Source organism: Phalacrocorax aristotelis, chromosome 2 (assembly GCF_949628215.1).
Source record: "Phalacrocorax aristotelis chromosome 2, bGulAri2.1, whole genome shotgun sequence".
NCBI lineage: Eukaryota > Metazoa > Chordata > Aves > Suliformes > Phalacrocoracidae > Phalacrocorax > Phalacrocorax aristotelis.
This window is the reverse complement of record NC_134277.1, coordinates 100,463,757-100,489,256: the sequence shown is the minus strand read 5'-3', so window position 1 is coordinate 100,489,256 and position 25,500 is coordinate 100,463,757. Positions and strand designations below refer to the sequence as shown.

Here is a 25,500-nt window from a genome sequence, read left to right as displayed (position 1 = left end):
TGGAGAGATGTTCTTTTCCTTTTAATCACTTGAGTTACTATAGGCTTTCCTCACAAGAAAAAAACTCTATTCCCCTTTCCCCTGCAGCTCTGAGGCTCAGCAGATGTTTGTCTTTGCACACTTAGCACTGGGAATTGGGTTTTTCTCATACAATCACATAATGTTGTTTGTATTTCCTCCTAACCGAAACCCGTGACAGCTCCAGACTGGCAGGCTAGAAGGTTATTACTTTTCATATCCGTGCTCACCAAGTTACTGTGTGTGAGACAGTGACAAGCAGCAGGGAACAGTGACGTTATCACACAGATAAAAAGGCTGCCAGCTCCTAGTGCCAGCAACCAGACCCCTGATATGAAGCCTCATCCAATAGTGGGAACCTGTCTGACCACCAAAGGCTTTGGTCAGGCTTGTACTTCTGGAAATTACTGAATATCATATAACTTGTGCAACAGCGCTTCAAGATCAAATCTATTATAAACATATGTATAGAGGATGTGGTCGCATGCATATACATATGTGTAAGCACAAATAAAATCACTCATTGACATTAATTCAATATATTGGGTTTTTTAAATGAGCATGAAGAGGCATGTCAGGAAAATATTACAGATTTTATTTTTTGGTTTTGCGAGATGTTCTTCTATAGTGCGGAACAATACCTTATCCAAGTCATACAAGAACTGATGTTAATGTGGGATTTAAGCATAAAATATGATTTTAACTATTCAAGATTATATTTCTGAGTACTCTTTCTTTTTTTTTTGTGTCTGTGTGTATGTGTACGCCCTCTGGAATGCATGCCTGTTATCATGTCTCCTTTTAGAGCTTCTGCTTCAAAAACATAATGCATAATCAGTTTGATTATGCGACAAGCTGTTTCATGCTTTTTCTTTGTTTGTGGGTTTTTTTTTTTTGTTAATCCAAGCAATTTTCTAGGTCATGTTTGCATTTTGGTCTTCCTTTAAAAAAAAAAAAACAGAGAGATTTTCTGTGGAATTTCTTTCAGCCAGCAATTACAGTCATTCTTTGGAGAGCTAATTTTGATATTTCTAAATAATCAGGGTTTTTTTTTTCCTTTGGAAAATCAGAAATCTGTTTAGGCAGTGGGAACACAAGCCATTCATAGAATACTTAAAATAATGCCTTCAAGAAAAATGTAAATACCTATAGTTAAGATTTGTTCAGGTCAACTTCTGTCACCAGCATCATTCAACTTTCAGCACAATGAATTGAAGAAGTTGTCTCTAAAAGCTTATTCTCAACATTGTAAATTAAATCTATTCAATATCTGCTTTTTTTAAACCTCGAGAAATATATTGAAAAAGGATGCCACAGGCTTACATGATGCTCAGGATACACTGGAAATCTTAACTTTTATTGAATGTCGAACCAACAATTCCAGTGTCAATCAGTGGCAGTTAAAAACTAGTCTGCCACTGAATTTTAATGGACCCAGACAGTAGCTTTAGGAATGGCACTTGTCCTTGGTCATCCCTTCTGGTAGTGAGTCTGGTAGGTGCAGGCTCAAGGGAAAGAAAACCCAGCAAACCCACGAGTTAGCAGTATTCCTCCTGCACCGAAATGCCTTCCAAAGCAGATCCCACAGCTGGCAAAAAGGGAGAGGCTGGATTAATACTCGAGACGTCTAAGGCAGTGGGTTGTCCCTAGCTGTTGTACGGGTACCCTCTGGCAAATAACTTAAACTCATCTTTATGCTTATGGTCACTACTGTTTATTACTTATTTTCTCATGGCTCTGGCTCCGATCCCTCTGGTCAAATCCTGGCCCTGCAGGATCCGTCAGGAGTGTCCCAGCGCTGGAATACAATTTCCAAAACATATGAATGCTTGCAGTCCCAGCTGGAGGCAATGGGTGCTGTGGGTTGTTAGCCCCTCTCCTGAATGCTGTTCTGCGTCTTCCACACTGAGCATTTCATCACTGAAGAACTATGGTGCTTTTGTTATAAATTCTGGTCCTAGGAGGAAGTTGTCACCCAGAAAATGAATATAATACTACCCTAATGGTGATATTGATTGTAAAGAAAAATATAATTAATACATTTTTCTGAGACATTCAGGTACTGTGGCAGTAGAAGTCACAAAAAAAAAAATGCTATGAGGAAAAGGATAGTTCTGTGCTAAGAATTCTGTACAGCAAATTAGGCCTGGGGCCATGATATAATAAATGAGGAGAAACTGAAATACTGAACAGCTGCCTCATTCACCAGGCACTATTCATCCAGGTTGCTATTGGAGGCAAGCAACCTACAGTAAAAATAGCAGGCAGTAATCTGAGTATGAGGTAACTTCATTAATGATTACTCCATAAGGCATGTAGACAGTGAAGACAAACAAAGATAGGCGAAGTTCAACAACTACGAGAAGAACAAGGCCCCCAACCTTTGAGTACTTGGCTTTGCTAATTTAACAACTTTTAAACATTCTTCTATAGAATTAAAGTGCATACAATTAACTTTAAACCTAACATATGATCGCTGCTTTTCATAGTATCATGCAGAATGACCTGTCTATTAATACATACTCCTTTACACCAACAAGACCCCACCCAATAAAGGAAAGCATAAATCTTTGTCTATCAAAGACCAGATTTCTTCTCAACAAGCATTCAGTTAACAATACATGCAATATATATCCAATACTCTCCTCATAAAACAAGAAAAGTAAGATGAGGCTAAATATGCTGTATAATTCGCTGGAAACATTCTGCAGGAAGTGAAAATGTATTTGCAACATTATTATATTTTCATGTCATTGTTTAGACATAATTAGAGAAAGATATTAAATATTATATTTAATTTTTTTTCTAGTGTTGTGTTTTCTTGGTCTCTCTAAAACCTTGCAAGCATAACTGAGTTGAGACCACATGAAAACCACTTAAGCCACCTCTGCCTGAAAAACCTGACTTGTAGACATGAATTTATCATCAAAATGAATATTTTTGCTACTATTTTGCTATTGGAAAGACAGAAGTTATTCCAGTATCTAAGTGGTGAATTTATTTTAAGCTCAAGAAACCTTTTGTCAGTATAAGCAGTATCTCACTTATGGGAACTTGGTGTAACTCCGTTGGCAGAACCAAACTGTGACACATAAAAGATGTGAACAAGGCTATGGAATGACTTATGACTTCTGAAGTCTGCTTAGGCACCATCACAACCTTTTCTCATGTGCAGTGAATTGAGTTCTTTCTATGTCTCAAAAATTACACCAAAGGGGGGAAAAGAGGAAGATTATTTTTACATGTATGTCTGAAAAGTGAAGAAGTTATTTTCTGGGAAGATGAAGAAAAACAGCAAGGACAGATTAGAATTCAGTAAGGTCATTAGCTACAAATGAAGACTGGCAGTTGGTGACTCGCCCAGAATATGTCATTTTCCATCCTTGTAACATGATTGACCACTGCCAGTACTTCCTTATAATGCACGTGTTCCTAAAAGGCACATTGGTTCTGTTATAATTATCTGATATTCTAAATTTCTCATACACTCTCCTACAGATATTTTCATTTTCAGACATAAGAGAAGATCCTGTAATGTCAAAACTCTCAAAAAAATCTTTCTTGGATTAGATTGAAGGCCCAGCACCCCATGTGAATGAGGGCTTGATCAGACATAACACTTAAAGAAAGTAACAAACTGGGCTTGTATAGGCTGGTCTGTCCTAATACACACCCAGCTTTCTACGCTTTTTGGCCATACTGTTGTGGTGGTGTCACAGCATTCCCCACAGGACTTTCAAGTCCATATTCCGTGTTGATTTACCCCCGTTCTCTCGGTGTTGGGAGGCGTTGGGGTGGCACGGGGGTGGCAGTGACAGACCTTTGTGGCAGAAAGGAGGCCATCACTGGCAATACCTGGTGCTAGCAGCTCCCTGCAATGTGCTCCCTCAAGTTGCCTGGGAAAGCACCATTCCAGGGGCGGTGGCCTAAGGCTGCCTGAGGACTTGCCCCACAAAACCCTGCAGCATGGGGCCACAGTGCCCTCGCACCCTCAGACGCGATGCACACCTCCAAACCTCTCCGACACAAGCAGCACCCAGGGTCCTCCTGTTGACAGGACATCATCATCATCAGGTTATCTAACAGATGAGTAAACTTTTTGTGTCACAGAGCAATCATCCACCCAAATCCATCTTGGAAAAGCTTACACTTAGCCCACAATCAGAGTCAGGGCCAGCTTCGTTCCCACAGCAACAAAGGCAACTCCTACAACATGCCCCAGCTTTTTGGCAGAGCCTGACCTCCTCCTGCCAGAGCCTTGACTCTGACCCTGGCAGGGCATGCTGAGAAGGGGGTTGCTGTGCAACCTGACTGCTGGGCAGCCATCCTCGGCAGCTGGGGACAGCACTCCTCCGTTAAAGCACGCTTTGATGCCTGGATCCATGCATTTTTGTGCAAGGAGTCATTTGTTCCCCTAGCAGCTAACATTTCTGGCTGTATCTTGTATGTGATCAGGCACAGTTTCCTTCCTCTCATACCCACTGGAAAAAGCCGTTCCCAGCTGCAATATTTCTGTGTCAGGTTACAGCGCTGCCAACAGCCAGTATTCATGAACATACAGGCACACAGGGAGGTAAAGGCCAGGCAGGAGTGGTTTAGGGTCCAAAGTGTTCCTTGTGCTATGCAGAGTGCTTCCCCTGGATGCCTGCTTGCTTTCTGCTGCTTCTCTTCCTGCTCCCGCCATTCCCTCCACAGCCACATATTGTTGTCTTCTCCCTCCACCATAGGCTTTACAGCTTTTTATTTCAGTTTTGATTATTTCAGGATATCCCAGGTGCAATCTGTGGGCCGGAAGCACACGACAGCTGTAGGTAGTCACATCTCTGTTTCCTCTCCCTTTTCATGCCTTCTCTTGCATAGTGGTCCATTTATACTTCATCCCGGCCTTTGCTCCAGGGCCTTCTGCATGTCCTACATTTGGAGGCAGAGCGGATGTCTCAAAGGTCCTGCTAAGACTCCTGCACAGCCTGTGAGGCAGCAGGTTGCATCTATAGCCACTGGGAACTGGCACAATTCTTGAGCCTGTGAAGCCAAACGGCTCAAACAGTTCATAGCACACCCATATAGTGCAATGTCCTCTAATGATCCCATTTCTTTAGGCCAGTGACCATGCAAGTAATGCCAGAATATCACTGCAGTACTTATTTTTCTTGATTTGGTTTCAATTTCTTGGGCAGGGAGGGCAATAAATATATCAATAAATATCAATAAATCAAAACCCAAAAATATAACAGATGGAATTCGCTAATCTACTGTGATCTCATCTTTTGTCTTGAAACACAGAGATACTCAAACATATTCAGATCACCCCACTGGGGCCCTGGGCATTGCTTGGGTGAAAATTCCCTTAACTTCTATGACAGTTATTCCAGGACATCTGGAATAATAAACTCTAATATTAAACTCAGCCTGAACTCAGTGACTTAAGAATGATTCTTCATCAGAGGGAGGCTTTGCAAGTGACGGAAACGGATCAGAAATGGTTAATAACAACATGATCTCTGATAACTCAGTTCAGCTCTTTCCTAGTTTGTGCAGAATCAACTTCTACGCACACACAAAAAAAAGAGAGCTTTAAACTTTTTAAACCTTTTGAGTGTTTGACAAAAGGTGCAATAAAGATTAAAACTCTCCCCCTTACACAAAAAGCATCCCCAAACAAACTAATTCCCATTCCACTCACTTTTATGCCCCATTTTTCAAGCCCCTCGCCCCCCCGCAGCCCTGCCACTCGCGCCTCAGGCCCCGCCCCGTCGGCCGCCGCGCGGCGGTCGTTGCCAGGGGAGACGCGCGAGGTCACGCACGCGACGGTGAGGAAGATGGCGGCGCCCGTGGAGGTCTGTCACGTCGCCTGCTGCGCCAACCGGGCGGGCGGTGGGGCCCTGTCCTGGGGACGGGGAGGGCTCCTCGCCTTCGGCAGCTGCCGCGACGTCGTCCTCTACGAGCCGGCGGTGAGCTGAGGCGCCGTGGGCGGGCCGGGGCCGGGCGGCGGGGCCGGGGCCGGCAGCGCGGCCTGACTCGTGGTACTTTCTCGCTCTCCCGCAGGCAAGGCGGACGGCCGCCGCCCTCCGCGGCCATGCCGGCAGGGTGAACTGCGTGCGCTGGGTCCGCCGGCGGGACGGCGGTGAGTAGTACGGCCTTTCCCCCCCCACTCCCCGTCCCCTCGGGCGGGAGGATGAGGGGGGTCCGCCGCGGCGGGGGTCGGGGGCCGCTTCCCCTCGGGACCGGGGCCGGTGCTGCCCTGGCCATCGTTGGGGAGGTGAGGCGGGAGGGACAGCTACAGAGGAGCTGCGGTGTAAACTGAAGGAAATAAGGAGCTGCGGCCCTTCCAGAGTATCCTCTTGCCTTAAGCGCGGCTTCCCAGCAGGGATTCTTAACAGGTGGCTCTGCAGGAATCTGACCTGCCAAACCCGCGTGAGCGGTCCTGTAAGCGAGGGGATCCCATCAGGCTGTCTCCTCTGGGCCCTGCAGGCATCACCAGCCCTGGAGGCTGTTTTGCCTGGGGCTGTGGTGGCTCCGACAGACCACTGGTTACGATGCTTGGTGCTGCCACTGGGCTTTTTACAAAGGGCTTGGAGTTTTGCGTATTTTGACTTTGTAAAGTGCTGGGATGAAAACAATCCTCTTTAATAGTGGTATGAACTGCCATCGTTTCAACTGGTTGCACTAAAACATTTTCTTAAAATTATTTGCAGGGAACTTGGGAATTATATTTTCATGTGAAGCTTTGAATTCTATTAGGTTAAATTTCCTTTGCTTTATTTTCTTATCTTCCAAAAAGGCCAAGCAAAAAAGAAAACACTAAATTACACTATTAGATTTGAGAATCTTTTTTGAAAGATCACATTCATATGGAACTCTAAGTAGTCCTGTGACTTTTCTCTTTCTGTTGCCTTAGAGAATACCTTTGCTGTTAAACTATCCTGCACAGTGCGACTCATATTAGCTAAACTTTACTTTGAAGAAGCCTTTGCTTACAGTTGATACCTGATATTTTGTGTGTAGTAACCAATGTAACCACTTATGTTGTTGACTGCTTATACATAGTAAGTGTTCATAAAACTCACCAAAACGTATTTTTAGCTTCTGAAACAGAGTTAATTTCTGGTGGATCTGATAAACAACTCATTCTTTGGGAATGGAATGGAACAGGAACGTGGAATAATCAGGTAAGCAGGAATAATCTCTTTTTAAAGTTGTTGTTCTCTCCCCCACCCCCAATTTCTCACATACCACAAATTATCTGTTTTGCCTGTATTTCTTATTAATATCTTTTCATTTTACCTTGATTATTGAACCCCATGCGTATCTCCTTCAGATTGTTTCTTCCTTTCTGTAGTTTAAGTAAAACATAGTGTGACAGAATACCAACAATGTTTAATCTTTTTTTTTCAAATAAGCTTTCATTAAGAAATAGTGGGGTTTGTAATAGTGTACATAGGAACGTTTAATTCAGCTTTGAACAAAATCTTATTAAGTTAATAGTCATTACTGCTACATCCCGTCTCTGTGTTTTTCTGGAATATGCTATAGAATCTTAGAATCATAGAATTGTTAAGGTTGGAAAAGACCTCTAGGATCATCAAGTCCATTGCAGGTATACGTCTCATTTTCAGTATTAAATTATTTTATTTCTTAAAATGGCTTTAAAAATTCTCCCAGATAAGTTACTGGAATTTAAAACTTTGTAAAACTTTCTGATGTGTTCAGCTTGTGAAAAGCATTCCTCTCAGAGGCCATGCTGATGCTGTTTGTGCTGTGGATGCTGTCTACCAGTCACATGAACCTGATTTAAATCTGCTAATAGCTTCTGCAGCTTCTGACTCTACTGTGAGAATCTGGTCTCGGCATGGTTCAGAAGGTAACTTTTTTTTTTTAACATTGGAGACAATATACTGGCTTAAATAAAAATGATAAATGCTTATCCATTGAAGTACTTGGCTAAATACTAATATCTTTTAACGGAACTGCATTGATTTCTCTTCAAACTTTGGTACATCAAACCACTGTATTACTCTTTGAAAGCCTAGGATTATACTAGTTTAACAGCTTTGGGTCAGATTTGTTCTGCAGAATGATTTATCTTTGTTTTTCATCAGTGGTGTGTTGGCTGAATTTGTTTCCTTTTAAGATGTGTTCAGAATCTGATAATCTGAACATCATTTTGCCCTGTAACATGGGGGCAGACTAGCTGTATGTATGTGTGAAGTAAGATTACTTAGTAAAATGATTAATGCTGGCATTAGAAAGGTGAGGTTAAACTAGTGACTTGTTTGTTACTGTTGACTTGAGTCCAATGAAGTTTGGGATAATCGGATCTTGACCTTCTGGTGAGCTAGGCCCTTCAATGGACGCATGGGAGAACAGCGCTTTGAAATACATAAGAAATAAATAAGGTGGATAATCTAGATTTAAAAAATTACTTGCTAGTTGAGTTGAACTGACTGCATCTCTCAAGCTACTTTCTTCCGTATCTGGTGTACTAGAGGATTTCCCATTGCCCTGCCTCCATGAGAGAAATAGGTGGGAGTTCCCAGTCTTCATTTCCATGTTCTGGAAGGCATTTCTCGTGCTCCCAAAGAACAGCATGAAGTCCTGTCCTTTCCTTTTTGTCTTGCTGTTGTGGGTTCCAGTGGTGGAAGGACCAATTATTTTAAATTTTGCTTCTGTAGAGAGGTTTTTCTGCTGCCCTGTTGCTTACTCTGGTCTTGATGACTTACCAGTTTAACCACCTCTAGGATCACAGGGGTATTTGCAGGAAGGTTGGTTTTTGCTCATCTCTCCATCTGCTCCTGCAGCAAATGGATTCAGTTTTAACTTCTGTGTAGTGAATGCTGTTGCCACAGGATATAATTTGCAATATTTATCGCTTCTGATATGTTACCACAGTGACGCTGTACAGCTTTAATACTCAGTGAGGAATGTGACTTATCTTCTAACTCAACTAAGTCTGGATGAATTTCTGTGGGCCCACAGAAGATACCATTATTATTTAGGCATTTGAAAAACTTAGAAGTTTTTCAACTCTTTAAAATAAAATTGAATTGGAAATTTTAACTACATAATGACAAGAGGAGATGACAGCGTAACTGTAATACTTAATGATAGATGGGATCAACACTGTCTGTTCGTGTTTTCCAGCTAAATGCATTGAAATTCTGCAGTTTGGAAATGGATTTGTTATGGATGTCTGCTTATCCTTCTTGCCTGGCAGCAATGGTAAGTACAGCTGCACATCTTGAATATCAATGCAGGAAACGTAAGATCTAAGAAATCCTTTAAATGTGTAACAGGATTTTCATTTGACCGACTCCAGACCCTTCTGCCCTGTTTCTTGTTTTCTACAGAATCAGCCTAAGCTGCTGCTTGTATTTAAAGATTTTTCACTGAACTCTTCTTAGCAATTAGAAGAATACTGGCTGATTACAGTGTCTTCGAAGTGATGCTCAAATGGAGTTCTCTAGTTGACCTCTGAGACGGAGAGCTGTCAAGGGGGGGTAACAGGGCTGTAAGTGAATGGGATAGGATGATGCTGTTAGTTTCACCCAGTCCTTGTGGTGCTGCTGCCAATGTTTGTCCTTGTTGTTTGGATTGAAGGGCAAGATCAAGATCCAGAAAAAGAATATACTGTCCTGCATCAAAAATTGTAGATTAATGAGCAGTGTTTATCACCTGCTCAGTCTTAAACATGGAAAGATTTAGATGCTGAACAAGTTTAACCTGACTGTTCAGTACGGTTTATATAGTTTTCTCTTAACATAGATGTTCAGATTTTGTAGCCTGCTGCAGACATATTTTTCTGTTGCAAATCTGTAGAAGGTATTTTTTTAAAACCAAATGTATCCTTTACTGCAATGCAAGCCACATATGTTGAGTTAGGCTTGCATTTATGTGTCATCAGAGCCTTTCACCTGGATGGAGGAGTGCAAGGCTCCCAAGAGAAAAGGTACTAAAGCTTTTTACTCTGTCTGGAGTTTTCAACAGTTTGCTGCATGTGTTGTTTGATTGTATGCCTCCAGAACAGTTATACAAGAGATTATTTTATTCTTTGGCTTGTGATAATTCTGGGAGATATGAAAGCTCTATCAAGATGTCATCCCATCTGGAGCTGCTAATGTCCACTACCAGAGTGTATCTCATATCAAAAGCAGTGTCTGCCCACTGAAGAACTTTAAGCCTCTCTCTCTTTCTTTCTCTCTTGTAAATATACTAACAGGTGGTTGTTGAGATGAAGTTAAAAGGCTTGAGGGTAAATTAAAATCTTTACCTCCAGTGTGAATTTTCATTAGAAGTGTCTGTGGTGCCAGTTTTATGAGTATAAAATTCATATTGCAAAGCAATATATTATTTTTTCATCTATGATACTGTACAGGTAAGAAATTCTCACTGCACTTGAGTAGCACATCTGTTTAACGCTGAAAATATATTGTGTACAAGAGAGATGACCATTCATTTTGGAAAAACCTTAGGTGAAGATTATCATATTAGTTGTCAAACTAAATGCTTCTGAAACCAAAATTGCATGGACTGCTTGAAGTGCCTTTAATTGCTGCAATAGCAAGCATTTTGTTTTACTGTGAAAATCTCCCGGAGTCCCCAAAACCCAGTGCTGCTTAAAATTGCATTCAGAGCAGGACAATTCTTTATTATGGCCTCTTTCCTTCCCAGTTTAAATTAGTTATCCAAAACAACACAGCGCTTGTAATCTGAAAGAGTACTTTACTTCTCTGAAGAACATAAATTATTTTCAAATGAGAAATTATTTGCATAGGTTTTGTACAGAAATTAAAAAAAAAAATCCTATTTACGTTTTGAATGCCAGTTCCAATATGAATGATCTGTGCTGCTAAAATTATCAAGAAACAGCTTAGATTTTGAAACATAAATGTATGGTTAGAAATGTTTCCCCTAGAAATCTATAAATGGGCTTTTAATAGAGCATAGGCATATTCTGTGTTTTATCCCTAAACCTGACACAGTAATCCATACAACCGTACTGGTTTTGTTCAGAGGAGTACGTTAATTCTGAAATCCAAATGAAGTAGCTTAAAATAAAATAAAATACTATTAAAAATCTCACTGGTGATCATTTTGTCAGAAATACTAATCTCTAATGGCAATTTGGAATTTTAATGAGCTTCAGGGAAAAATGATCTTTGATAACTTTAGAAGTTGCTCTAAAATCTTTATGAAGGCTGCATTGACAGCTGTATTAAGATTTAAAGAAGTTTTTCTCTTGAGGACAATGTGCAGTTCTTAAGTGAGGAATTAAATCAGAATTACTTTTCTGAAAGTTGTAAACTACTCTCCTGAACTAGAAGCATTTTACAGTAACCTCTGATTTCACCAAGCAAACAAATTAAAAGCTTGCGTTGAAAATGGATTCATACATAATGGGTGCTTTACCTTTCAAAAGACCGTTGGAGTTAACTCACTGTCCTTGAAAATAAATTATTAAAAAAAAAAAAAAGAACCATTTTTGTGAAGAAGTCAAACAGGGAAAGCCAATACACTGCTCATAAAAACCTGAACAATCATTTGCATCTGGAGTACAGCTGAAATGCTTTACTGGCAGCCTGTTAGTTAAGAAATTTCTTTACAGTTGTTTTCCGGGTCTTGAAGAAAAGGTTCCTACTATTTTGTTTGGTTGTTATTTTTGCCTTGCAATGTCTTCAGCAACTCTGTTTCTAAAATACTGGGAATAGGATTTACTATTTTACAGATCTTGATCATATTCTTCCTACCACCTGGGTAATTGTGGTGCCATAGCTTGGCCTCTGACAAATAAGAATTGTCTCCTCAGAACTGAAATGCAACAGGTGAAAAAGAAGAACAAGTAAACTTGAAAAAGCTTTGCTGATCGTATTGTCCCCATTGTAATTGGACCACAGTTTCCAGCTCTTCTTTTGCTTTGTTTTGTTTCCTGTTGCCTCTGCAGGACTTTATCTCAGTCAGATCCAAATTCTATTTCTCTCGAGCATTTATGTAAAAAACTATATAATAGCCTGGTTTTGCCAGTTACATCCTTCTTGATAGGGCTTTTTGAGTGAAAGCATTTGCATTTGTCTGATAGAGCAACTAGGTCATAATCCTCTTCTTGTTTTTGTTAGTCAAACTTTTATTCCATTGAGTAAATATATAATTACTGCAATGTTCCATAAAATGTATTTCTCAGGAAAGCGTAATACAGGCTCCAAGAACATTAATTTTATTGTATTTTGTGGGAAAAAACCTCATTCTTGTCCAATTTTTGTGGACCTGCAGACCCGGTCTTTCTTCAAAACAGCTCATTACCATCAGTCTAAAGCAATCTTTTTTGGCCCCATGTAAGGCAAGGAGGAGATCGAGGTGAAATGTGACTTAGGCTGGCAAGAAGCAGCAAGTGATGGATATGTAAGAAGGTGAAATGTGACTTAGAAGTGCAAGAGGAGCAGCAGATAACTAAGCACAGGTTTGGAACAGACAGAAGGAGGAAATTAGCATAGAGCATAAACTTATGAATATTCAAATTGATTTTTGGTTTATCCATGATAAAGATAAAATTACCCCTTTAAAAAAACTAAATGTCATCCCTTTAAATGAAGTAGCTGACTGTAGCGAAATGTAGCATTTTATTTTCTACCCAGACTTGAGAAATGTGAATATCTAGCCCTGATTTATTTCATTATTTTCTAACTAATTCCTTTTCTTCCACTATATCAGTCCCTGGAAGTACTGCTTCATCCTCATGACCCAAAAAGAGTGGAGTGAGGGTTAACTATTCTTTCCCATCATCTTCTGTGGGAGACATGAGCTAATACACTGCCTAATTTCTGTTGCTTTCCCCTTAGACATAACTTTGTCTGGTTTGATTCAACAGTGTTGGGGTTTTTGTGCACTTTCTGGGTAGCTCGTAGAAGTAAACTACTACTAGTCAAGATTGAGTAGGTGTGTAATAATGTTAATTGCTTTCATATCCTTGTGTACAGTGAGTGGTGGTCTGTTTTCCTTTTTTGGTCTGTTTTTTTTATTTCCTGTATAATAATTACGTTAACTCCATCTGTATATTTATTTCAGTTGATTAAGGAACCTGAACTGTATTAGTTCTGAGTCATTTTGTTTTGCTGATTGCTCCTTTTGTATTTAGAGCAAATGCCTGTTAGTATCAGTAAAATAAACATTATTAATTAAAAATCTCTAGTGTATGGACTTTCTACAGATATGTGAGCTTGAAGTAAACTCCTCTTTATCATCTTAAGTATTTGTAGGTAAAAAAGTGGTATCATGCTTGCCTGTCTGCTGGTATTAATACATTTATTGATATTATATTGATTTTTGTATTATTTATATAGTTTTTCATATCCTATAATATTAGATTTTGTAACTTGAGTAATGAAGACTTTTTTCCTTTCTAGTACCAATACTGGCTTGCGGTGGTGATGACTGCAAAATAAGTTTGTTTATACAGCAGGATGGTCAGGTAATTACAGTTTTTGTCTCTTGCTCAGAGCATTACTCAGTTCTTCTGCTTCTTTTTTCTTTGCTTTTCTGAGCTCTTGAAAGAGGGTATTGATTTATAAAAGTACCCAGGGAAAAATCTTTCAGAAAGCATTATGTGTCTTCCTGCTTAAGATGTTGCAGGCCTATGCGGGAGAAGTAAGTAAACCGGAGGATCAAAATAGAGCTTTAAACCAAAACATTTTTCTGTTGAGCTTGGTTTCTGTGAGAAGATTTTGCAGTGCATCTTCAACTATGTTTCCTCCAAATAATTTGGCCTAATTGAGAAGTGGAATGAAAGACTCAGACATAATTCTGGCTCTTCCTGATTGGATGAAATTAACAGCTGGACACATCTAGTGTCTGGTGGAGGAAAACTGAAAAGCTTGGACGTTTGTTGCCAAATTTGCCAAACAGTACTACCAGGCTGGTCCTGAAGGACGTGTACCCGAAGTGTAGGCAGAGTTAGTGGTGCAGAGTGTGCTGGCCATGTCCACAGACAACCTGGCTTCATTAGTTCTGCCACCTACAGCACAGCTTGATTCTTTGCCTAAAAGTAAAGAGACCAGATTGCTGCTATGCAAAAATGTTCAGAAATTATTAAGACGCATGGGAAAGCCTGCGAAGTAGGTGAGTCAGATCATGAGCTGTTGTTACATTTAACTGTTGGTACTGTTAATTTCTTATGTATCCAGTGAGAACTAAGGGGAAAACTGAAATAGTGAAGGACAGATACAAGACTGCAGAAACAAAATCTGTAAAACTGAGAAGAATGACAGATCAAAATACTTGTAAATATAATCTAGGCAATAATAAAACCATTGACTGAATAATTTAAAAATAATGACTATATGTATCTGCAGGAAGCTTTAAATCGATGCAGTTTTAGAACCAAATACATCTGAACAAACTGAATGTGTGACACCAAGGGACACAGACTTCAAAGAAGATGGCAAAAACAATACTAAAAACCCAAGCAAAAGGGGGTTGGGTTTCCTTGCTGAGCTTCAGTGCAGAGTTCTTATTTTTATGGGAAAAAATATTTTGAAAATTTTGAGTGAATGCATGTTCTGTAGCACAAGAGAACAGCATGCTTGACTGAAAGCTAAGTAGTGCCTAAAAGCCTATTTGGGAAATGACTTAGAAATCTGGGGTGGTATTAATAACCTCAAAGTAATTAGTTTTACTCTTTAAAGAGAAAACAAATGTCTGCTTTTCTTAATAGTTCTGTTTGATGTGAGACGATGAGGGTAACGTAAAAAAAAAGCCACAATAACTTGAAATTAAAAACAGGAAAATGATTAAACGTGTGCTTAGATTAATATTAAAGTCGAGTTTCAGAAGATACGCATGCTGTTTAATGTAAGAAGAACCATAAAAGACAAGAATGTTAGCAACAGTTCAGCCCAAACCAATGTTTCAGCTGGAAATAAATTTACCAACTAACCTTGGTGAATGTAAAATACAAAGCATTATGGCAAAGATCATAAAAATGAATGAATAAATAGGTGTTATATCTGTTTAAAATATGACTTGCTGAAAATATTTTTTGTGTGTGTTAATGTATTGTCAGAAACAGGTGGTTTTCAGAAAAATCTTTAGGTCACTGTTTGATCTCACTTCCTGGGCTGCTCCTGCCTTTATTTACACATAACCAGTTGGGTGTTTAACACAAACATATATCCGTAACGCTGCATCCAGAAGTGCCAGTGAGTGCAGAAGTGACTAGCCAAATGAGGCTTAGGTGGCTGTGAGAACTTGTTCTTAAGAACAGAACTTTCTGATTTGGAAGCTTGTGTTAAGCTGTTCTGGTCATGTATCACGTATACAGATCGTTCTGTAACATTAAGACTGCAAATGTAGAACAAGGAGAAGCTGAGTGATGTTGTTTGATGGGAAGGCGATTTTGGAGAATGTCAGGAACATTGGACCAAAGAGAGAGGGGCTGGTTTTTGAGTATGTTTTCTTTCATACTCATACAAATTTTTCCTTTGGTGAGCTAGTGTTGCTCACCGTCTCCTCTGAAGCTGGAGGCAGAGATTTTGAGAAAGAGCAGCAGCACAATAAGAGGGGCTTTTTTTTACAGATAGGGAAAGAGACCTCAGTTGCAGGCTTGTGCTGGTAGCAGAGGCTATCGTTTAATCTTAACTCTTAGTAGGCCTAGGTAAGGGATTTAGCAGAATATAATGTCAGAAATAACATGATAATTATTCATACTAAACTACACTAACATATTAACTGTAGTGTTTTTTTCAGACATTTTAAGTCAAATTGGGATCAAAAAATGTCATGGAAGTAGGGCTTCTTCTGGGCAAAGGAAACCAGAAATGGTTTAAATGCTAAGTAAGCAGTAAACACTTGCACCTTAATTGAATCAAAATAGAATGGTAATATTTTCATTCATAACATATATAATATACTACTAATGAAAGTTCTTAAAAGGGAATCCATTCCTGTGTTCTGAGCCTGTGTTCATGCAGAGTTTTCCATCAGCAGATACAGTTCTTGATGTATACCTTCCTTAGAAACTTAGTCAATAAACTTAAGAGACATAGGGAATAATTCTAACCCCATAAGTAATTCTTATTAGTAGTATTATATGGCAAATTATTGAAATAATTTTCAAAACATCTACTTGTCTTTTTACTCTTGATTTTACCAGTGTTCATTTTCCACATCATCTGCAGTTACATCCATCTTACATGTGTAATAGTAATTATTTACTATGTCATACCTGCCTTGTGTTTTTCTTTGTGTACTACTATAAGCTTAAAAACATTTTCATCTGTATCATAGAGATACAGTAGCCTCTTGAAGGTGAGCACCTTAAATTCTCATTCTTTCCTGCTCACGTGTGAGAAATGCCATAATGTGACACATGTTTACCCAATTGTGGTAAAACCAAAAAGGCCTGTTTAGAATCTATCAGCATCAGAATCTGTCGTAGCAGCTTATTTTTCCAGTTTCAAATAATAGAAGCTGTAAATATGAAAGACTTGAGAATCCAAAGCTAATTGCTGATATGTGTACGGGAATTAAATGCATTTCTATGATGTAACAGGAATTTTTTTCAGTTTCAGAAAACGTTAATACTCCCTGGCCATGAAGATTGGATAAGAGGCATTGAATGGGCAGTCTGTGGTCAGTATGAAACATGAATAAAAGTGGAATACAGGTTTAATGATAGTACTACTGTTTTACCCCTCCAACTGATGGCTTTGATGCACCGTAGGGCCTAAGCTCTTGTGGTTGTGATTATTGTTTTTTTTTCCCTGAGATGGTGGTACAAATATTAAAAATTGAGATAGAACTTTGTCCTGTTAAAACAGAATTGCTGAACCTCTCCTACAATTATGTTTTAGTTATTAACATTATGGCTACAGTAAGATTGATACAGAATACTCGCATCCCTCATTTTGTCATGCTTGCTTCAAATATGTTTACCTAATTGGCAACTAAATGCAAACAAATAAGAGTTTTAGCAACTTGTCCTTTTCAATATGCAAGTATCTGAGAGAGAAAATGTTGGCTGCTTTGTCAAAGTTGGGGAGAGTAGGGGGAAATAGTACTTTCCTCCCCGCCCCCTTTCCCCTATTTTAAGAACAGGAGATTAAGAGGAGAACCTATTCAGATGTTAACTAATCAAATAGTCTTGCAATGGCAAAAATAAAATAGAAGGAATTAGAAGATGCTACAATCCTGAAGAAAGGAAAGGAGTTTTTCAAGAGTATTGAGGGTGTCAGAATTTTGAGCGCAAAGGCCATGAGTAGTAGGGAAGTATATGTACAATATGTACAGTATTTACCATGTCTTCCATGTCTTAGAAGCAGGGAAAGGTCCACAATCAGCGTGTTATAAACTCATAGAGAGTTTGAAATGGGAGAGTGTGGTGATATTGAAATAAACCAGCAGTTTATGATAATGTGTATAATAGGAAAAATTAGGATAATGCTGGTTTGGAATGTTTAGGAAGCTGGTAGGTTAGTCATGGCCGTGGTTGCAATGAAAAAGCAATGAAAACATGGCTCTAATTTTTTATTTTATTTTTAAAGATGAAGACCTTTTCTTAGCAAGCTGTGCTCAGGATTGTTTGATAAGAATTTGGAAAGTGTGTACAAAATCAAAGCAGATTCCAGAACATGAAGATGATTCCATAAGACTGAAAGAGAATGTTTTTACTGTCAAAGGTAGGTAACAGCTGTAAAATTCTCTTGCACTTTTCACTTGTGTATCTGTTTGTGGTTTCAGGGGAGCTAACAAGGTGGTTACCATCTGATTTGCTTCTTGTATTAAAAGAATCTGAGACCAGTTTGACTGCATTATTTTTATTCAGCTGTAGAAAAAGTGCAGTTATTGTTTTAAAGCTGTGACTATGTAAAGTTAATGATGTGTTACAAAAAATGGTAAAGCAGTGGAAGAGCTTAATACCAAAATGCATTGCTACGCATATTCCAAATGCAGTACATAGGAGATATATTTGTCTGTGGGAGGTGAGCTGTTGGGCAGTTCTCCTCCAGTTTAATAGCATACTGTTGATTTTCTTTCTAATTCAGTGCGTTAAGAGGAGCTACTGTTACTTAAACCTTAGAAAGGTACTGGAGAGAACAGATGAGTATGTGCAGGCTTACTTTATGGTTATTTAACATATTTGAGCACTGTAACATCAGAGGCTTGCAATGCTGACATTTTGGGATCAATTATTAGGCAGCCTAGATAGTATGAAGTTTGTATGGTGTTATGTGTAAAAACAAATCCTCATGGTACTTGCTGCAAAGCCTGATTCGTTGTTTGAATTATCTTAGTACTTGTATTTACAGTCATTTGGAGGTGTAAATATGCTTAAGAGTATAGGTAGAGCCAATGTCAGAGTGTTTATTTCAAAATTGCTTGAGAGTTCTCCAGGAATTCTGTTATACCCGCTGAGCCAACAGGCTGACCTCCTAGCATCAGTCTGCTCTCGGGGCTTGTGGCAAAGTATGTTTTCAAGGAGCTGTTCAATGTCAATAGGGTGTTGAGATACTGGTGCTGATGAAACCAGTTGATTTTTTTCACTAAAGATACCAGAAATAACCTGGTCTTTCTTGGCTTTTAGAAAGAAATGTGCTTTTCTCTGATTTGTGGTAGATACTGATACAACGTATGCAATTACTTTGGAGTCGGTGTTGGCTGGTCATGAAAACTGGGTTTATGCAGTTCACTGGCAACCTTCATTTTCGAAAGGTAAAAAGATAACAAACGTAGCAGTTATGTTAAGTGTTGTATACATACAGTGCAGTCATGTCTTTGTATTGTGTTTGTGTGTTCACTTGTCACGGTGGACTACGAAAATGTTTAAATTCTGCAAATAATCTTTTTTAAGTAAATGGATGCTGCCTTTTACTCAGGTTTTCTTTAGTGAATGAAATAAAATAACTGAGCTATACTGGCTTTATTGTAATTGATTTGTTGTTTATGGAGTACAAATTAGTTTAATCACTATGAATTAATTGCTGCAATAGTTCACTTTGATACGTGTATTTGAAATGTTTGTTCTTCTGAAGGTAAGCATTAACTCCAGAACACGCCTGCCTTTCTCTTGGAGTAGAAAGGAACAAATAGCAACATTCAGAAGGTTAATCTTCAATCTTCCATGCATTAATATAACAGGCTAGGGATTCCTTGAGTATTAGTTTTCTCTAGCATGTAGCTTTAAGGCATGAATACAGACTATTATTGAAAAAAATTATTTACAGTTTGATTTGAATTTTGCCCTAGTCTTTATCTTTCCTTTTAAATCCTTAAATTCTGACAGCCTTTTTTGCAGTACTGATTTGCTGGTGTTTGTCTGCCTGGCACATAAGGGAAGGATATGCTTGAAGAAGAGTTTGACATGCTTGCAGAATCAGAATGCCTCTGTGTATTTGTATTGGCAAAGGTGCCTTTTTTTCTGAGATGTTTTAGGGTTACTGATGGCAGGTGACTTCACCAGTACAAAGCACAGCTTTACCGGTGTACATACAACAGTTGAACAGTAGAGTGTAATTAGAATGTCAAAATGTAGTGAAAGACACAGGACTTGCTTTAGACATTGGGCTTAGTTATCTGTTCATTAACTTTTTTTTTAGACACCAATAAGATTTTTCCTGTTAAAGCAAGGTTTAGGTACAATATAGGCATGTAAGTCTTGCACTGCAATCTGAAAAACTGTCTTGTTAGACCATGAAGTTTTCCAGGTGTCTTTATATCATGCTTCTGCTTACATCATGTTTCGGCATGCATACAGTTGCTTGCGTTCTGTGGCCATGCTTGATCTTGGGCTCCTCAAAAGAGATTTTCTTCTTCAGTAGAGGCAGACTGATCTGTGAGGCGTTCTCAGTGCAGAAGGCAGCAGGTGCTGACATAAGCTACCACCTCATATGATGCCCACCAATGTCTCTATTCTCAAGAAAAGTTCCTCAGTGTTTCCCATAGGGGTTTTGCAACTAGGTGATGAACCAGTTCCCTCTTCCCCGTTCTGTGTGGGGCAGTTGTCTGGAGTATTTCACTGCATTTTATGGAGCCGTCCTTACTACTGTATATATTACAAAGTGCTAGAGTCTGTTGAAGTCTGTAGTGAATCTAACGCTTTAATTTGGAAAAAAAAAACCCTAGTGAATACTAACATAGAAATTCTTTTGTTTTAAACTAAATCTCTTAGTAAAATCTTATTTGAGGAATAGAACTGAGAACTGCTGTGTAGCCTCTCGGTGCAGCTCTAGATTTTCCTCCAAATTACATTTGTTTCAATATCAATTTGGAGTGAATAAACAGTAGAATATGGTTGTTCTCGTCTATGTGTTTTACATTTCCTTTGAGAGATTATGGCTGAAAAATACAATACCTCTTAATGAACGCCTGGCAGGAACGTAGAGCCTGTTAAGCCTGGCATTTATGTACTGCATTGCACATCTCTGATGCTGAACAATATTCTTAGTGTGTTTGGATTTCAGTACGACCAAATTATTTTATAAAGTATTCTCACAGGTTGTAGGGTAATTGTTCTCATTGTACTGTAGATGGCAGCATGCAACAACCAATGAGGATATTGTCTGCATCCATGGACAAAACTGTGATCATCTGGGAACCTGACAAGGAATCTGGAGTTTGGCTAGAACAGGCAAGTACCAGTCTTTCTCACAATACATACTGTATTCAAGTTGTGTTTCCAGCATTGTGTATGTACTGTAGGGAACGGAGACTATAAAGTGCTGGGAGAGAAAGGCAAAAGCATTTTCTTGCAAAAATACTAATTCTGATGCTGTGTTGCAAGTAAAACTATATTTTTTCAAAAATTATGTGATGCAATATGATTTTTATTGCTCGTTTGCTTTCTTATTACCATATTGGGGAGTTTGTGCTCAACTGTTGTTCATGGTATAGCAAGCCAGGTGCTGCATAGTAACACATGTTGTGTACTCCTGGTAAGAAGAGGAAGAAACCCTCCTAAATTATTTGTAGTTAATTCTTGCAGGAATGTGCACCCAAGCAGTTACTACAGAGCAGCTGACACAATTCACAGGCTTGGTTTTACTCACAGTAACTTGTTCATGGTCTGCGTCATTAGGTTTTTCTTCCATTTGAGCTGGATACTCACATGTCACTGCAGTATTCTGAACACTGTTCTAACATGGATCATCCTAAATAAACAAGTAGCACGACCAGATTTGTCTAGTGCTTTGGTAGATGTCTTTATTTTCGGGTGACCAGCTTTTCCAAATTGTAGTAGTTTGTCATAACCCAAAATGAACAATTTCAGCCAATCATTGTTTATGACCTTTTCTGTCACAGAGAAAGTTCTAATCCTCTCTTGGGTGGAAAACAAAAAGAGAATTACAGTAGTGTATTTAATTTTTCCCCTGTTCCATTGAAAAGTTCTTGTGTCTTTCCACTTAAAGTAGAAATTAGTTCATAAAGGGTGATCACACAGAGATGCCATTTGTTGTCTCCACTTGTAACGCTTAGTTGTGGCTAAATTTATAAGCTTCTAAAAATGGGTTGTGCAGTAAAGCTTGTTGCAAGTTGTTACCCTTTCTTCTTACATTCTGTTTGCCTCAGATGTGCGGCTTGCAATTCAGATCAGACATTTTAACTGCAACAGTCCTTTTTGCACTGAGGGAGGGAAACCCTAGCCGGAAGCTTGCAGGGAGGAAGGGCACAAGGGGAACATGCCATTTTCTCTCTTTCATTTTGATATGATGAAAAAGAAGTCTTCAAAATCATTCCCCTGCTCAGAGGTGAGACTAGAATTCTACCTCTCGCATGGCATATCAAAGACACTTCCATATAAGCAATATTGTTTTGAATGAGTGCTAGTAAAATGGACATACTAGTCTATGCTGCCATTCAGAATGAGGTGTAGATTGTCATTGTGATTTTAAAAGCAGCTGGATAATAATGAGGGAATTGTTAAGAGTTCAGCTGGAAAGGAACTGTGGTCTTATCTCTTGACTAAAACTTGAAAAACGTAACTAATAATGTGTTAATGTAATTAAAAACTTGGAAGAGTTCTAGAGCATCCCTAAGGTGTGTGTGAGTGTATGTATGCATACATACATGCAAAGTCATGAGGGAAGCACAGAATGGGGGCCAAAATATGCCACAGAAAGCATGTGGAGCAAATTGACTGATGGAGAGAGAAACAGGGAAGTAGAAATATGGTAGTGAATCTCAGAAATTAAGGAAAAAAAACCCAAACAACAACAAAAAGTGATTGGCAACTACTGTTCATTTGAAAAATTTTTCCATTTGGTGTGAATGGAATGTTCCAAATGGACAAAAATGTTCATTTGAACCATTTTGTCCATTTAGAGCAACAGGAAGGCAAGAGATGACAAGAAACTGTTGCATCCAACAGGATGGACTGAAACATAGAAAAGTTGAGTTCTTGTCTTATCTACTTCAGTGTTTTCTCTCCCGTGGGGGATTGAGCAAGATCCTATCTTGAGATATTTGTGAAGGGAGGCTCCATTAAAGTAGCATGCAGCTTTAATTCCCATGATATTTTAGTGCTTAACTTTACAATTAAAATATTCATTAAATGTATTTTTCTGTGTAATGCAAACTCTTGCTGTAGCTAAATTTTCATCTCATGAGATTAGCATGAGTTTAAATGAAGGCAAGGCCATTTTTGTGGATATTTTACTTCTGATCATTAATTCAGGTGCGGGTAGGTGAAGTGGGTGGCAATACCCTTGGATTTTTTGACTGCCAGTTTAGTCCAGATGGTTCAATGATCATTGCACATGCTTTTCATGGAGCGCTACACCTTTGGAAACAGGCTACAGTTAATAAGGTATGTTGGTTTTGTAATTATTAGTATTACTTAAAAGAATTACATTTATATGTCACTTGAGGTAAGTTTTGTTGTTACTAGAAAAGTGTAACTGGACAATTTAAAATTAGTGATTGAAATAGTCCTTCTGTGCATATAGTATTCTGTAGGAGTCTGGCTCCTGCAGAGAAGGGAGGTTGCAATCTCCCAGGTTCTAAAACCTGTTGCTTCCCTGTGGGAACCATGAAGTCAGTGGAATAGACTGAACTCCTTTGTGGTTGTGCTTTGTTCAGAAGTGGCAGCTGAACCAATAATACAAGTTTCTTTTAGACTGGAGCAATAAATCAGTATTAGTATCTCTTTAGCCATTCCTGAGTTCTAATAATTTGCTGTTTTCAAATGTTTCTTTTTTGATTTCTTAATAAGGACATTGCTACTTTTATTTTGCGTAGAATATGCCAATCAGTCAATTGAAAACCCCTTGCTTTTTTGGTGCCTTTTTTAATAGAAAGAATGGACTCCAGAAGTTGTGATTTCAGGACATTTTAACAGTGTAGAGGATGTAAAGTGGGATCCAGAAGGAGAGTTTATCATCAGTGTTGGTTCTGATCAAACTACTAGGCTCTTTGCTCCATGGAAAAGAAAACAAGAGACAGAGGTATGATATTCAAAGATATTGTGAGCTTGGTAAAGACGGCTTGTCTATCCTGAGTTCGGAACAAGTTAGCTGAATATAACTCAAACCTTAAATTTCCCCAAGCCGTGTTCTGTTCAAAACTGCTTGTGTAAACGCTTGGTTTTGTCATTCAGCGTGTGCTGTTTTCACTTTAAAAATACTACTGACAGAGTTTTAGCAGTCACATAGCATGACTGCTGTTTAATCCTGAGTTCACCTCCGGGTTACCTTTAGTTAGTGTTCTCCCAGGATCTTAAAAATCATGCTCTGCAGTAATTCAGGAGGAGGAATACATGGCTGATTCTAATCACCATCTGTTGCCCTTGTTTAACACTTGACTAAGCACTGCTGCAGGTAATCATAAAGAAACTCAACTTTGGTTGTGTGTTTTTACACAAGCTTAATCTAAGCAAAGTTCTTACTGTGTTTTTACACTATTTTGTTTATGACTCTGTTTTCTGGAATGACTGTCTGAACTGCATGAGTGCAGTTGGTACCTGTGCAAGCAACTTTTCAGGAAGAATTATTCCTGAATAACTTTAGACTTATTTTGGAACACACGGATCTTGGTGTGGGAAACCCTGCCTAGGAATGCAAAAGTTCCTGTTTGTAGTTGCTCATGCATTTTCCTCATCGACAAATACAGCTTTTTCTGGCAGAACAATACTAATGTTCCATTCAAGAAACTGCCAGAAACTAGACTGATTGTAGTAGTGTTGTGCAAGCTGTGCTATTAGTTGAGGGGGCAAAGGGTGGCTATTACAACTGTCTCATCAAAGCTTCTGAAGTGTAGACCAGCACAGGATGTCTGATGTTTCTGGGAGAGTGGATTTGGCATCAGCTCCTTGATTTCCTTCTTCCAGGCCACACGGAAGTGGTGGCAGTCGCAGCTCAAGTGCTAAGCTTTGCCTTGTGTTGTAGGAAGGGCATCTCCAGTTTCCCTCTCTGCCTTTTCCCCCTAATCTGCAATCTGGAGGGTGCAAAAGCTCTGTGGAAAAGATAGTGTGTTGGATTTGACATTTGGAAGCAAAGTCCAGGACCAGCACATGATGTAAGTTGGCAGCATTCAAAAGAGTTTTCAATGGCCTACTGAAGTGTACCACTCTTTATTATGTATGCTGCTTGCTAAATTTTTATCCCGTTTTCTGAAGGAACTGAGCTTTGTATGATTGACCTGCATAGCTGTTCCTGCTGTCCTTGAAACTCTTGAATTAATTGATTTAGCAGAGTGATTGCAGTCTTCATATCTAAGTTTGGTGTGAACTGAATTATTGTACTTCCCCTTCACGTTCTCATGCGGAGCAGCCACCTGGCTAGTTCAACCGGGTGTAAATTCAAGTATCATCAACACTTGTGGCTGCATGGGGTATGGTAGGATCCTGTCGGTGGGGTGGGTTGAGACAGAAATGGGTCATTCAAAGGGGTGTGTTCAAGACTTCTGAACCCTGAAAACCAGGTGTTTAGTTCTGCTGCACATGAACTTAGATAGCATAGGCTTTTAAAATGCCTTGCTTTCTTTACCATAATGAGCTTAGCATCTGAAAAATTGCAATGGATGTCATCTGATGTTTGTCTTAACAAGACACCATGGATGGTTCAAGTATCTATGAAAAGTTAGTATTATAGCTTAATATTCACATTTTCTCTATAAAGTGTTAAATGCAAATAATTATCCCTTCTTAAAATTTCAATTCTGATACTGTACTGGGCTCAAACATCAGAAATGAGGGATAACAATCAGCTTCAATTGGTCATGCAAATTTGCACCCTGATTTTTCTGGAAGAAGTTCTTTGCATGACTTCTGCAGCCCTCTCTGACAGTTTTGGGGTTTAGGTTTTTTGTTTTTTCATTCCTGTTCTGTGCTGTGTTCTGAACTATGCAAAGATGCATGTAGTAAAGGATAAGAAGGGTTTGTTGCACTGTTTGCTTGTTTGTTGTGTTTCGTGTTTTTTTTTAATGATTTTTTCTCATTGGAAAATAATCAAGCTCTTATGAAAGTATGAGATTTTGTAGGATCTCTCAAATATCCCTTTAAGGTTC

General features: G+C 39.0%; 1 protein-coding gene across 2 annotated transcripts in view; it reads left to right on the top strand.

Annotated features, from left to right (window-relative positions):
- Positions 1-5,813: 5,813 nt before the first annotated feature.
- The window catches only part of ELP2 (elongator acetyltransferase complex subunit 2), a 34,128-nt gene continuing 14,441 nt past the window's right edge, over positions 5,814-25,500 (top strand). For both annotated transcript variants that reach the window (XR_012659133.1, XM_075084474.1), the window contains exons 1-12: positions 5,814-5,969; positions 6,064-6,142; positions 7,102-7,187; positions 7,729-7,879; positions 9,160-9,237; positions 13,413-13,477; positions 16,569-16,635; positions 17,547-17,681; positions 18,619-18,714; positions 20,529-20,629; positions 22,673-22,804; positions 23,292-23,441. Coding sequence is in view for 1 of the 2 variants with exons in the window: in XM_075084474.1 (XP_074940575.1) it covers positions 5,838-5,969; positions 6,064-6,142; positions 7,102-7,187; positions 7,729-7,879; positions 9,160-9,237; positions 13,413-13,477; positions 16,569-16,635; positions 17,547-17,681; positions 18,619-18,714; positions 20,529-20,629; positions 22,673-22,804; positions 23,292-23,441 (1,272 nt within the window). In the remaining variant the exon portion in view is untranslated. The remainder of the gene's footprint in view (positions 5,970-6,063; positions 6,143-7,101; positions 7,188-7,728; positions 7,880-9,159; positions 9,238-13,412; positions 13,478-16,568; positions 16,636-17,546; positions 17,682-18,618; positions 18,715-20,528; positions 20,630-22,672; positions 22,805-23,291; positions 23,442-25,500) is intronic.